Raw genomic sequence first — 14,811 nt, 5'->3', positions numbered from 1 at the left:
CTCCCAATCAGTAGCTCCATTTAGGTGGCCTGACTCATGCCTGCCTAGAAAAAACCCATCTCTACATTTCTCTCCCTCTCTGACAAATTGAATGGCTGTACGCTCAATCCGATTTCATCCTGAATTCACCTGTACTTTCAATTCCTGCTGTTAAGCTCTTCAAAACCCGGTTATGTCTCCATGTACCGACCTTGAGAAAGACTAGTCGTATAGCCTGACATAATATGCCTCAACGTTGCCATCTCTGTGGACATGGCGGGTCCCCATCTAGCCACTGTTTTAGGTTCTGTGGTGATGGCAGCACATCAAAGTAGCTCCTATTAGGAATTTAATACGATTTGACTCCATACTCCTTCCAACTAATTTTCCTCTTCGCTACACTTTCCCAGTTCATCCACTGTCCCTGCTTAGCCTGGGTCACAGCCTTTGTACACCTCACTACTTCCTCTTGTTGTGGGACCTGCTCCACGACCAGCTTTCTCCTTTCTGTGGGACCTGCTTTACTCCATACTGGCTTTCCTGAGCTGAGCCCCAGCCCCCCCCCCCCCCCCCCCCCCCCCCCGGCCTTGTTGCACCTTACCTACAATGTCTGTATACCTAAGAGCTGCCTCTGCTTTCTGTACTGCCTGTCTTGAGTTCCATCTCCTCCCTCTAGTTGGATTTGGGACCAAATTTCTGCTCCGTGATAGCAGTAACTCTGTTTTCACCTTCACACACTTAAACTCCTCCGTTAGACTCGTTGCTGATAGCTGGAGGATGCCTTTCCCATCCAATGCCACACTACTAATACACAGAGGAATTCCTAGCAATTTCTTTATGTACGAACTAACCAATCAATTGGTACTTCATATATTGACAATGGCCACATCAACTTAGGGAACAAACCAAACTGCAAACACCATAACTTCAACTTGCCTGGGAGCCCTGACCTGACTTCTCTATCCTTCCTATCCCTTCTACCACATCTTTCTTAAGTATCTGTTCACTATGATTCAACTCATTCATTATACCACCTACCCAAACTTTTCACTGGCTTTTCTTTTATGAATGGAATTTCCTCCTCATCTACGTAATACTTTCGCTTTACCTTCTTTCTGTTCAATGAAATGTTTCTCGATTTACTTGGCTTAATCTTCATTCTAACCCATTTGAGATTATCATTTAACTTCTCTAGTAACCTTTTTGTACAAGGCACTGTCCTGGCCACTAATGTCATGTCATCCATGTAAGCCCACCTCTCCCCCTACCACCAATTATGACGGCCACTATTTCCCCCCCCCCTACCACCTCACTGGCCCTCAACTAATTACCTCCATCACAACTTTCTTCCACCAGCGCAGAGTGACGTAAAAGTCACATGAATTCCGATAGGAAGACTGAGGTTGCATTTGATTAAAAAAATTATAAAAAATCTGACTTATAAAAGTGGCCCAAATCAGAATTGAAAAGCTAAGATTCTATATGATTAATGCTGTTCACACAAAACAGTTTCACAGATTTTAACATGGTAATAATAATAATAATAATGGCTTGGATTTATATAGCGCTCTTCTCTGACTCAGAGCGCTTCACAGAGTCCATTATTCGTTCATACACAGTCATACCGGTGGTGGTAAGCTACAATTGCAGCCAGAGCTGCCCTGAGGCAGACTCACGGAAGCGTGGCGAATAATCATCGCCTACGGCCCCTCCGACCACCACCAAGTTTCTTTAATAGTTGTCATACAGAAGTACAGAATACTTTCATACAAAATGCTTCTTACTGTTACGCTCCAGAGACTGTGCTAGACAAGATAGTATCAAATAACATAGTATAGTATGTAATTTAGAAGAAGAAAATGAGGTCACAGTGTTCGGTATAGACATATGTACAATGTTCTGAGTTACCATATAATATACAATACTATGCAGTGTACTAATGTACAGTACTATCTAGTGCAAAGCAGAAATGGGATGAGGTACAATTTAGGTACAATTTACAGTAAGGTGTACGAGTTGTAGTGCAATCCTTCATCAATAAATATAAAGTGTGGGGAGTGGGTGCTACAGTGTGTTTGTTTAAAGTGGGTGTGTGCTATAAAGTGTGTGGAGTGGGTGCTACAGTGTGTTTGTTTAAAGTGAGTGTGTGCGTGTGGATGTGTGTGCTATGTGCGTTTGGTGGTTGTTGTTGTGTAGTGTTCATTCATTGTTCGTTTAGCAGCCTGATGGCCTGCATACACATTCATACGAGACAAGTAGGTTAAGTGTCTTGCCCAAGGAAACACCTTTAACACACAATTAACCGTGGTTACAACTTACTGCACAAATTAACCATGGTAACAACTGAATGGAAGTGGAGTTTTAAGCTAGGCTAGTGGTCCGTATCCACTTCCATTCAATTGTGCTAAGCTACTGAACTCACAGAGAGAAAATTGGTATTTATCTTCTTTAAAACAAAAAGAAAATCCCTGTCTCCAGCAAGGAGCCATGGCTGGAGCGCCTCTACCACAGTTGTCAGCGTCTGGAGAAGCGGGAGGGGAGGAGCGGAGACACAGGAGGAGGAGGAGGAGGAGGAGGAGGTGGTGGTGGTGGCAGCACGGGCTGCGTGCCACGGGCCCTGCTGAAGACTGAGGCAGTGTTGTGGCAGTGGGCGGTGTGGGAGGCTGCTCAGTTCACTGTGCTATCCAAGCTCCGCACGCCGCTGGGCCGCGCCCAGGACACCTTTCAGACCATCGAGGGTAAGGCTGTCAGGAGCCATGGAGTACCTATGTTCAGGGATGGATTAGTTCTGTTTGGGAATGCTTTAGGTGTTCAAAGCATAGTTGATGCTTCATGATTTATTGATATGATTGTGATAGATGTGATAGAGAGTACAGAGTACTTTATTACGTGGATATGAGTACTGAGTACATTATTAAGTGGATATGAGTACTTTATTAACACTTTAACTGCCACACACGAGATATCTCTGGTTTATTTTTATGTGGTTGAAAGCCACTCACGAGATTTCTCGGAATTTATTTTTTTTAGCTATCTGAAATCATATTGCATCACGCGAGCCTACCCGAGTATACACGAGCACCGCCGGAGATCATATGTGGAAAAAAGCGCCCCCTATCGTCTCCCAGATGACATAAGGGATTTTGGAATGGACTCAATGAAAATGGATGGGGGAAAAAATCCGGTACTCCACATTTTCCAGTCCACTGATCCAGCCGGGGTTACCACAGTTCATTCTGGAGCCTCTGAGCCCCGCTGATCATGGAGTTCTACTGTATCGCGTTGGATCTATACACTTATCGATTTTTTCGAATGGTGATCAGGAATTGGAATATACCAGTTGGATACCATCTGAAGTCAGGTAAGGACTCTATGTTATCAGTGTTAGGATAATCAGACTAATTTTGATGAAGTTATAAGCTGTTTTGTGAAATGGGCTCTTTCGGTTTCACTGTAAAAGTCCAAGAGGAAATCAACGCGGCGATTATCCGTGCGCGGCCCGAATGTGCTTGCGTGCACGTATAATATTGATCATCTAGCGTTTATTTGAAAACGATTCATAAAAAGGCCGACGAATATCAACTTTGTGGAATATTCCAGTAAAAGACGATTTTCATAGAATGGTCCAGAATGGGCTGTTTTTTTATCTCAAAACGGATGCTTTTCTAAATGCTCTGAAACGGAAATGACGCGATAAAAAACCAATCTGCCTTGACAGCACTGACTGGAAAATAGTCTTTGATAATGCGATGGGCAGATTAGGCACATAGCCATAATTTAAAACATAGATTAGGCGATATTAACGTTAACATTGAAGTGGATGGTGGCATCAAGGGGGTAAAAAGGAAAACCCGGTGTGGCACTCAAAGTGTTAAGTGGATAGGAGTACTTTATTAAGTGGATATGAGTACCGAGTACATTATTAAGTGGATATGAGCACTTTATTAACTTCCCAGAGCCTTGGACATCCCTCTCACCATTCCCCTCCACCACCTTGCTGACACTTTACAACTTTATTATCATATTTAGTATCATGACCTCCATACTTCTCTCACTGCCCCTCCTCTCTCTCTCCCCCTACCTCCTCCCTCTCTCTCCCCTACCCCCGCTCTCTCCCCCTACCTCCTCTCTCTCCCCCTACCTCTCTTCCTCTCCCCCTACCTCTTCTCTTCCTCTCCCTGCCCGTCCCCTCCTCTATCTCCCACTCCCCCATCCCCCTCTCTCCCCCTACCCTCTCTCTCCCCCTACCGCCTCTTCCTCTCACTGCCCCTCCCCTCCTCTCTCTCTCTCTCTCTCTCTCTCTCTCTCTCTCTCTCTCTTCCCCTCCTCTCCAGGTATGATCAGGAGCCTGGCGGCCCACAGTGTGAACCCAGAGCAGCAGGAGCTGGGTGGATGGAGCGGTGCAGGTGGTGACACGGATGACGGCCACCACTCCAACCAGCTCCGCCTGGCGCTGCTGCTGCAGTACCTAGAAGACCTGGAGAAGCTCATGTACAACGCCTATGAGGGCTGCGCCAATGCCCTCACCGCCCCGCCAAAGGTAGGGAGAGAGAGGAAACCAAAGGGCTTAAGAAGGAAGGGATTTAAATATCCCGTGTTGACCTAGCCTGACACATCTGACCCATGGAACTTGTGCAGGCTAGCTCTCCTTTGGGTCTGAAAGAGGCATGTTGAGAAATAGCTCAAACAAGGGACTAAACACGTGTAGTAATTATGCCACAATAATGTGGAACGCCCTACCCACAGCCGTAAAATAATGTGAATCCCTACCCTCCTTCAAAACCACTCTCAAAGAGCACCTCTGGGTGGCTGCAATTAGAAACTGGCCCCGGTAAATGTCCAAATCCCCCCCCAACCACCCACCCAACCCTCTCCAATGTACAGTTTCTTCCCCTTCGGATGTATATATATTGTATATATTTTTTATGATCTATTTTTCTCTTTTTCTTACACAGTACTGTATATTTGTATGTCATAAATGTCTTGATGAATTGAAAATGGAGGACCCTGATGTAAACAAGACAAAAGTCTTTCTGGTCTGCATCCTCTTAGCAGTATTGAGCCGTACTGTATTGTACCCAATATGGAATCTGTTAATAAAGTTTTCAATCAATGCTTTGGGTTTTTCACACTAGACCTAGCAAAGAAGGCATAATGCCGTCATTGTTTGTGCATTCAGACAGAATGCTGTGATCCTGTGTTCCGAAATAAGTCTGCGAATGCATGATACATGCAATGAAAAACAATTTGACATTTCTCTAGGCTTTTGAAAATGTAGGGGAGACCTTGCTGGTCACAGAGATCACAATTCTTTTTTTTCTCCTTTTCTCTTGACACACAGCTTTCCAAAAAAGATTACTAAGGGGCAGTCATACAAGTAGTTTATGACAGTGAACGCGATGGTCATGTCTGTTTCCAAATGCCACCACAGGAAGTGCATTTTATCAGCACCGAAAGGCCTAAAAGGACAATTTTTAGCCAAATTCTACCCGCATTGGGCTTGATAGTTAGATGAAGTTAACTGATAGTTAGACGAAGCAATATTCTGCAGGTTTGTGGTGCTTATGTTCCATGGGTCTGACGTGTCAGGCTAGCATTAGCCGTGATGCCTTCGGAATGTATTCCAGTAAATGGTTTTCATAGTCTCCTTGTGCAGCCCACAAGTGTTAACAAGGTATTTTAGAGACGATGCAAGTGTGATAATAAATTATCCCTCCTTCCCTCTTCTCTGTCCTCCTCCCCCTCTCCCTTTCTCTCTCCCTCCCTCCCTCCTATTCTCAGGGCATCAGGACCTTTTTCTACACCAATCGTCAGACGTGTCAGGATTGGTTGACCAGGATCCGTTTGGCTCTGATGAGAGTGGGCCTTCTGTCAGGCCAGCCGGCGGTCACCGTGCGCCATGGCTTTGACCTGCTCACTGAGATCAAGAACAGCAGCGCCCAGGTGAGGACAAGAAACCACTGGGTCTATCTGTCAGTGCCTTCTTAAAGTTCTACCATGGGGTTTGACTCTTGTCTGTGCCTTGTTAAGTTCTACCATGGGGTTGTCTGGGGGGGCAGGGGGGCCTAGAGGTTAAGAGGCCGGCCAGTAACCAAAAGGTCACAGGTACAGACTTTGGGTAGTTGTTGAGGCCTTGAGGTTTTTCTCTTTTTACATGATATTAAATTACAGATTCATACCTTGAAAATTTGCCAGCACTTGTACAAATCGGGTGGATACTTTTCAATCTGTTTTATTAACCATGATGATACCTGAGCAACGTCAGAAGGATCCGCCCCTTCCTGACAAAAGAAGCCACTCAACTCCTCGTGCAATCAACAGTCATGTCTTGCCTCGACTACTGCAATGCACTGCTTGCTGGTCTACCGACCACCGCCACCAAGCCACTTCAGGGTGTAACGGTACACAAAAACCACGGTTCGGTACGTACCTCGGTTTTGAAGTCACGGTTCGGAACAGGTTTTCGCTACAGTGGGGAAAAGTGTGGCTTTCCATGTTACACTCGGGTGATGTAGTGTGCAGTAACTAATTGTACTTGTTGTTGTAGGGCTGTCAACGAATATTCTATATTGAAATGAATAATCGACTTGTAAAAAAAAAAAAAAATTATAATAATAATAATATTTATATTAGATTGTGAAAAAAACAGCCCCCGGTGGGCGGTCGTTAGTGGTTAACTCACTGGAGGCCAAACCCGAGATAGTCCGGGTTAACTCGCCATGCTCTGGGCGCCAAACCCGAGAAATCTCTGTTTTTAATCCATATTTCTTTTATTAGCGATATCTATTCATTTTTCATCCATCCAGCCTGACGTTATCATTGGGAATGGGTCTGAGCTTGCAAAGGGCAAATACTGCCGCCTATCGTCTCCCGGATGTAATTGCACATCATTGGATTGGATTGGCTGGGATTGTGCATCAAGAAAATAAGTCCAGTCCAGGTTTTACTTCTCGGGCATGCAGCTGGATACTATTGCATTGACTGGGGGGACTGGGAGCAGCGTGGATTATGTGTTTTTGGATATAACGTTGGATCAATAAACGTGATCAATATTTGGAATGGCGATCATGAATTGGATTCATCTTTTTGCATGACATCTGATGTGAGGTAAGGCCTTTATGTTACAAATCTTGGGGTAATCAGATGTTCCTATCACTGCCATCGGAATGTGTGTGTGTGTGAGGTTTGCGCCGACCAAAGTACGGAGAAGCGATTTTTCAGACCCCGCTTCTCTTCGTGCATAAGGACACATATACTATCGATAATCTAGCGATTATTTGAAAACGATTCATAAATCAAGCGACAAATGGCACGATTTCTAAGGAAATACATTTAAGCTCGATTTGCTGGAGTTTATTGAGATGAGACAGAACGCCCTAGAAATATATTGATATTCATCACGGTATAAAATGGAAATGTATGTATTAAAAATGATCTGTTTCGTGCATGTTGACTGGAAGCAACTCATTGACGATCACTGTTATTTAGATCTATTGCTATTATATTTGATATGTTTTAAGTAGGGATGCACAATGATTATCGGGTCGATAATTATCGGGCCGATATCAGCAATTATGACGTCATCCTGATAAACCAGATAACATTATTGATAGCTCCGATAATATATAATAATTTTTTTGGTTAAAAGAAATCCGGTGTGGGTGGATTGGTATGAAGGCCCTTTGTTTTTTCTGTAGGCTCCTCCCGTTTTGCCAGTACTGTGGTACGACTGATAGCGTGTGGTTTAGGAAGAGGGAGTTTTTCACAAATCCAGCGCTCCCTTTCTCATGCCTGGCTGTGACGTAGTCACGTAACTTTCAGAAGCAGCACACTCGGATAGTAAACAAAAATGGCGTCTGTAGTGTGGGACTTTTTCAAAGTTTCAGAGGAAAACAGTTCGCTTGCTATTTGTAACTAATGCAGAAGTTCCACGAGGAGGGAAAGGGGCAACAAGCTATAACACATCCAACCTAATAAGTCACCTGAAACATCACCACCGCTACGATGGTGTATTAAAATCCGACGACGACGCACGAGCAGCTAAAGGCTAAGCTGCTGCGAATCCAAAGCCAGCTGCAAAGGAACCGCCAGGGCTTGTACCTATTGACGAGGCGTTTGCTAAATTAAAGGCGTTTGACGGAAATGACCCAAGGGCTCAAGCGGTCTCTAATTTGATCACAGAAATGATGGCGTTTGACAACCAGCCCTTTTCCCTCGTCGAAGACAAATTATTCTGTCGGCTACTTAGTCATTTAGAGCCCAGGTTCATAATTCCATTATTTGGAAAAATAAATATGGTCACTTTATTTGAAGAGTCAAAACTGTTGTCTTGGCTTTGTTTTGTTCATAGTAGTAATGCTCATGTCATGATAAATCTGGTTAGGTAAAAACTACAGGAATACACATTTTTAAAATAATAATAATAATAATAATAATAATAATAATAATAATAATAATAATAATAATAATAATAATAATAATAATACAATAAATATATATATATTATCGAGGGGGGGGCAAAACAAGGAAAAAAAACACTAACCTTCTTACTGTCTTCTATCATGCTCTCTTCCTAATATACCAATATGTCTCTACTACTATCCACTCAACACTGCAGCACTCAAGTTTCAACACTTTGATGAACATTGTTACTCAGCTGAAATAATTGTACCCTTCCTGCTGACTTGTTGTACAGAACTTGTAAGTCGCTTTGGATAAAAGCGTCAGCTAAATGCCAAAATGTGAATGTAATGATACCACAATGGCTAGTTCAAAGATGTGGAACTGGTTTTCTTAACAATGCATGCAGCACTACTTTACCCACGGGGCATTGCAATACACCTAACCCCTCCCCCCGCCTAACACCTCCAGGTGATCTGCAATAGAGAAGGCGTGTGGCTTTGTTATTATGATGTGATGCTGTGAGACAGTTTACAGTCTTGCAGTTTAACTTTTGAGTTAAATCCCCACACAGCGTTTCCATTAAAAACATACAACAAAGAGCTGACAATGACAAAATAGGTAATTATACAGGCCAGCAGGCTGGCCACAAACTACTCGTCGCACATCCTCATGTTTTAAGAAATGTTTTAGTCCGTGGACCTCTCTTCTTGGTGCGAGCACTAATACCCTCCTCCCACATGTCTCTCTGGATGGCTTTAAAGCGGTCCTTGCCAATTCTGTTAGAGGAAAAAGTGAACGTTAAAGCGGAACGTTAAATCAAAAACACTAGACTGAACTTATAAGTTTCAATTATAAAAACTTTAAATACATATGTTGCCTTCATATTTGGACCAATGTCTTCCTGAAATGTACCCCCATCATATAGCTCTCCTTCTTTTCTGTTTTAGGCTCCTATCAATGTCCCTCTCTGCATCTTATCCAAATAGCATAGTTACACACATGGATTATCAACAGGTGATTTCCATTCAAGCTGCACAATAAATGATATAGTTGTTAGACCACTTTAAACCATAGTTTCAAATGCATCAAATCCTTCACTATGATTATCATCACTGTCCCAGCATTCTGTCTCAGTCCTTTTCATTTATACTATCTGGATCATCCTCAACATCCACAAGTTTTTAAGTGTTTTACTGTTTTATAGAAATCTCAGCGCATTGAGACGGAAACCGGTGTATATTGACGCGAGGACATGGCACAACCTAACTTGAGTGTAGTCTTTTGAAAGAAGAGTCCCAGGGCTTTCGATGGGTCTTTGAATTTCATAAAACTACACTTCCCAGCTCACGCCAGCCCCTGTCAATCATCTGACTTCCAATGTGAACCTTTATTTTTCAATTTTTTTGGATCATATCTCACGGATCGAACAAACCTGAACATTATTGCCATACAATAGAACGTAGTTGTTTCTTTACCTTTCTGTGAACGTCTAGAAAAAATACGCGTTGCAATCTGATGAAAAATGGCGGAGATATTTATATTATAAAAAAGTAACTGTACTTAGAGTAGATTTCTTTCATGGTTTTTGCTGCCCTGTCTTACGCCTGGTGGTACTAAATCCAGATTGAACTCTGCCATTGGAAAGGGGAGAGTTGGCCCGATCCATAGATGTGTGACATGGCCATAATAAGGAAATTTATAGGCCTGATATTCTATATTCCTATTTCAAATAGCATGTGTCCGGATGGCAAAATTCAGTACTGTATCTACAAAAACCCCTGTAAATCATCTGCCCTTTATTAATTTGCTTATATTTTTTGTACACCTGATCTCAAGAGGGTGCTGAATGAGCTCAGTGTCAATTGTTCATGTATGGTCAATGTTAGCATGGTGTTGTTCACTGTCAATTATGAAAGAAAAAAAATATCTCCTTTGGTTCATTACAATTTATTCAAGCCTAGTAACGGACACAATATATATATATATATTTTTATGTTGTCGGACTTGTACAGCACTTTGTTCAACTTTGTCAGTGCTGTAAAGTTTAAACCTTTTTAAATCTTAGACAAACAAAACACTTTGCTTTCATGAAATATTGTAAGCCGTCATTTGAGGCTTTATAAAAGCAGCACAATGAACACAAATCAGTGCAGAGTCCAACCTCATCTTAAATAACAAACAGCATTGCTTGTTGTAGTTAACAAAGAGAGGCAGAGTTGATTTTGCACAACATTTCTTTTAATATTTTTTTATTTTATATATTTTTTTATCTAATTTTATTTTCATATTCGAATCCCATGCCCATCGAACAAGGCTTCGAAGTATTTAAGACAGCCCTACTTAGGTATGTATTTCTAGGCGAATGTAACGTAACAAGGCGGGTTTTACCATGCAGAGTCACATTTTATGTTTTGTTTTTATTATTATTTTATTGTATTTTATCTTTAAAAAAAATTCTTTTTAAATGGGACGTGCATTGCTATTCCTTGCACTATTTGGGCAACTTTACACTATTGAACACATCTGTAAGGTTTTTTTTTTCCAAGAAATGCATTGTTTTATATTTCTAATCAAGTAGTCAAAAGCATAATTTTTCTCCCTTTGGATTTCAGGCTGTGTTGGCCTGGCTCCGCCCATAAGCACTTTGAGTGACAGTCATCCACACAGTCTGTGACTGGCACAGAGAGAGATTGAGGGGGATACTAATTAATTTCGCCGCGGGGGGGGGGGGGGGGCAGGCATAATCCCACTGGACAATGAATTGGTAACTAAACTAACTAACTAAATACTTCGAATACTTCGTACCCTATCCCCCCCCCTCACAGTAAGCTGTGGTGTTCCACAAGGAAGCATACTAGGTCCGCTACTGTTCCTAATTTATGCAAATGACATGTCGTCAGCTTGTGACTGCAACTTGTTCCTGTTTGCGGACGACTCAGCCCTGCTGGTCTCTGACAAGAACAAGTTACAGGTTGAAAAAACCCTCAGCTCAGAACTAGGCAAAATCTGCATATGGCTCGCTGATAACAAACTATCATTACACATGGGCAAAACAGAGTCCATTCTCTTCGGTTCAAATAACAAACTCAGCAAGACCGACGGCTTCTCAGTTACAGTGGGTGACAATATTGTCACAAGGAAAGAAGATATTACCTACCTGGGTTCCATCCTAGAGGCAAATCTTTCCTGTGACAAAATGGCATCCAATGTAATAAAAAAAGTCAACCAACGAACTCTATTCTTGTACCGGATCTCCTCACTGGTAAACAAGAATACCCTGAAGACTCTAGCAGGAGCACTCATTCAAGGGTACTACGACTATGCTTGCACCTCATGGTACCAAAGCACCTCAAAGGCGCTAAAAACAAAATTACAAACATCTCAAAACAAACTGGTCAGACTACTGCTTGACCTTACTCCTAGAACCCACCTCACCCCTGCCCACTTTGACAACCTAGGATGGCTTAGAGTAGACGACAGAGTACAGCAACTTGCAATGGGCCTGGTCTACAAGATACACTACACGACCAAGGTACCCATGTACATGACAAAATACTTCCCAAAGGTCAGTGAATACCACGATCACAACACCAGAGGGAGCTCCACAAATCATGTTAAACCCAGATTCGGCTCAAACAAGGGACTAAACACGTTTCGCAATTATGCCACATCAATGTGGAACGCCCTACCCAAAGCTGTAAAGGAATGTGAATCACTACCCACTTTCAAAAACACTCTCAAAAAACACCTAAGGGAGACTGCAACTCGAAACTGGCCCCTGTAAATGTCCGAACACAACCCCCTCCAATGTACAGTAAATTACCAAGTATGGTCTTGTCAATAATCCAATGTACAGTTGTTTGTACAGTTGTACAGTGTCCCCCACCCACCCCTCCTACCCAACCCCCCCCCCCCCCCCACTCCTACCCAACCCCCCCCACCCACCCAACCACCTCCAATGTACAGTCCCCCCCCACCCCCACCTACCCAATCCAATGTACAGTTTCTACGTCAAATGTATATACTCTTTTTTTTTCTGGACTCTTTTTGTATCACAAACAGTACTGTAATTGCAAATCTGGTATGTCATAAATGTATAGATGTAGCAGTACTGTCTATCTGTATGTCATGTATGTCATATATGTTACGATGAATTGAAAATGGGGGACCCTGATGTAAACAAGACGAAAGTCTTTCTCTGGTCTGCATCCCCTTAACAATTGTATGTATTGAGCTGTACTGTACCCATTCTGCAATCTGTTAATAAAGTTTTCAATCAATGAATCAATCAACTTGTTTCAAATTACCTCAATATATACCTCTGTGATTATTATTGTACGGATCGGAATACGGACGTGTGCGTGGGAGCATATTACAGTGATATGTGACGCGGTGTGACCAAACCCGACTTGGTGCGGCAGGTTACATTCCTCAGAAATAGGTAAAAATGGAAATATTGCATTTTTGATTGCTTTGAAATGTTCTTTCTCTGTTTCCTTATTTGCAAAACTTAATACAACTTGTAAATGAGTTAATTATTGTTAGATTGTCCGACAGTATGTATTCAGAAACATTGGGAAAAGACTACACTTGCGGGGAGCTCAGCAGAGCCTCTGAGGGGGTGTGGTCTGGTGTGTGTGGGCGCCTGTTCATTACAGCTCATTCATTACAGTGTACTTGAGAGGTGTGAAAGCACACAGACTGAGAGCTCTGCTTTCATCATAGCGGAGATGCATAGTGTAACATTAAGTTACACTGCTATCTTAACGTTAGCAAGCTAAGCATGCATAGCGCGACCTGTGTAACTTGTGTTCTGCGGGGAAAGACCATTCCATTTGTAACACAACTTCAAAGAATAACATCCAAATCCGATCCCTTTTGGAGTTTAGGGAAGCGAATTTCCTTGTAGACTACCGTTTCATTACATCCCACAGCGCCGTGTGTGTGCGCAACGTAGTTCATTCATAGATCTGTCCCGAGCCTAGACAAAAACGTTCCAATTCCATTCACATTAGGACGCGCATTTCCTTCATTCCACAGCGCTGAGCGTGCAATGTATTTCATTGATACTCTGGCCAGAGCCTACTCACTTGCCCTCAGGGACAATAATATGTCATCTATTTCCATCTATAATATCAGTGATTATGACCAGTGTTATGGGAAATATTAAAGGACAAAACGATGAGCCGTTTTATAAATCATTCTGAGTCATTATTAATAATAGGAAACAGTTTATTTCACTGTGGCCACAATGAAAGGACAGTTTACAGACAGATACATCATGTTCACACACTAGCGTCTGGCCATAAAGTGACCAAGAGGTCTGGGCAGAACATAGTTTATACACACTTGCAAGACGTAACATTAGAACAGATATAATGATGAAAGTAAATTTAAAAAAAATCCCAGTTACGGGAAGTAATAATCCTTGCTTTGGCTGACTGGGGAGATGTTGGTACCTTGGAGTCTCTTAAAGAGACACACACACATTACACTAGCTGGTCGCACTGAACCAGTCGAGCTGTAAAATGATAAAATGATATCTCAACACAGATCTATAATGACATGATAATATTTTCCACGACACCAGACGGAACACTCACACAGGAAAGGGCTAATTTAGATACAGTATGTATGTATTATTTACAGATAATTGAAGGTACCTCAAAACATGAAACCAAGCTGTGGGTGTGTGTGTGTGTGTGTGTGTGTGTGTGTGTACACTAGTCTATATGCATGAAATGTGCATCTCTATGGCATCTCTAGCCTCTACAAGTCAGGTTCCTTTCTCCACAAGTGTACACAAGTATACCCACATACCCCCCTCCCACTACATAAGGTTAACCTTTCACTACCACACTACATAAGGTTAATCTTTCACTACCACACTACAGAAGGTTAACCTTTCACTACCACACTATAGAAGGTTAACCCTTTCACTACCACACTACAGAAGGTTAACCCTTTCACTACCACACTACAGAAGGTTAACCTTTCACTACCACACTACAGAAGGGTAACCCTTTCACTACCACACTACAGAAGGTTAACCTCACTACCACCAGTGATGCCACAGATTACTTGTAAAAGTAATCTGATTACTGATTACTGATTACTCCTTTAAAAAGTAATCTTAGTTACTTTACTGATTACTTGATTATCAGAGTAACTTAGTTACTTTGAAAGTAACTAGGTTACGAAGTCGTCCCCCCTGCTGCTGCCACAACATAAGAATGACAAAAAAAAATTAGTAAAATGTACTCAGTTTGAGTAAAATGTACTAATAGGGCAGGTAGGCCTATCTTGCTATCTATAGATCTATAGATTTCACAAAAGATAAATGGTCAATAACACCACATGTAGGCTGATATGTAGCCTACCTTTGAGGCCTGCCCCATTCAGATATGGTTCTACGTTATTATTATTTAT

General features: G+C 42.2%; 1 protein-coding gene across 2 annotated transcripts in view; it reads left to right on the top strand.

Moving 5' to 3' along the window:
- smg1 (SMG1 nonsense mediated mRNA decay associated PI3K related kinase) overlaps positions 1-14,811 on the top strand; it is a 474,356-nt gene that overhangs the window by 183,591 nt on the left and 275,954 nt on the right. For both annotated transcript variants that reach the window (XM_084329910.1, XM_084329909.1), the window contains exons 20-22: positions 2,458-2,717; positions 4,314-4,519; positions 5,761-5,922. In XM_084329910.1, the coding sequence (XP_084186036.1) occupies positions 2,458-2,717; positions 4,314-4,519; positions 5,761-5,922 (628 nt within the window). The remainder of the gene's footprint in view (positions 1-2,457; positions 2,718-4,313; positions 4,520-5,760; positions 5,923-14,811) is intronic.

This window comes from Notolepis coatsorum (assembly GCF_963971535.1).
Source record: "Notolepis coatsorum genome assembly, chromosome: 14".
NCBI lineage: Eukaryota > Metazoa > Chordata > Actinopteri > Aulopiformes > Paralepididae > Notolepis > Notolepis coatsorum.
The sequence above is the reverse complement of the archived record's forward strand: the minus strand, read 5'-3'. Positions and strand labels throughout refer to the sequence as shown.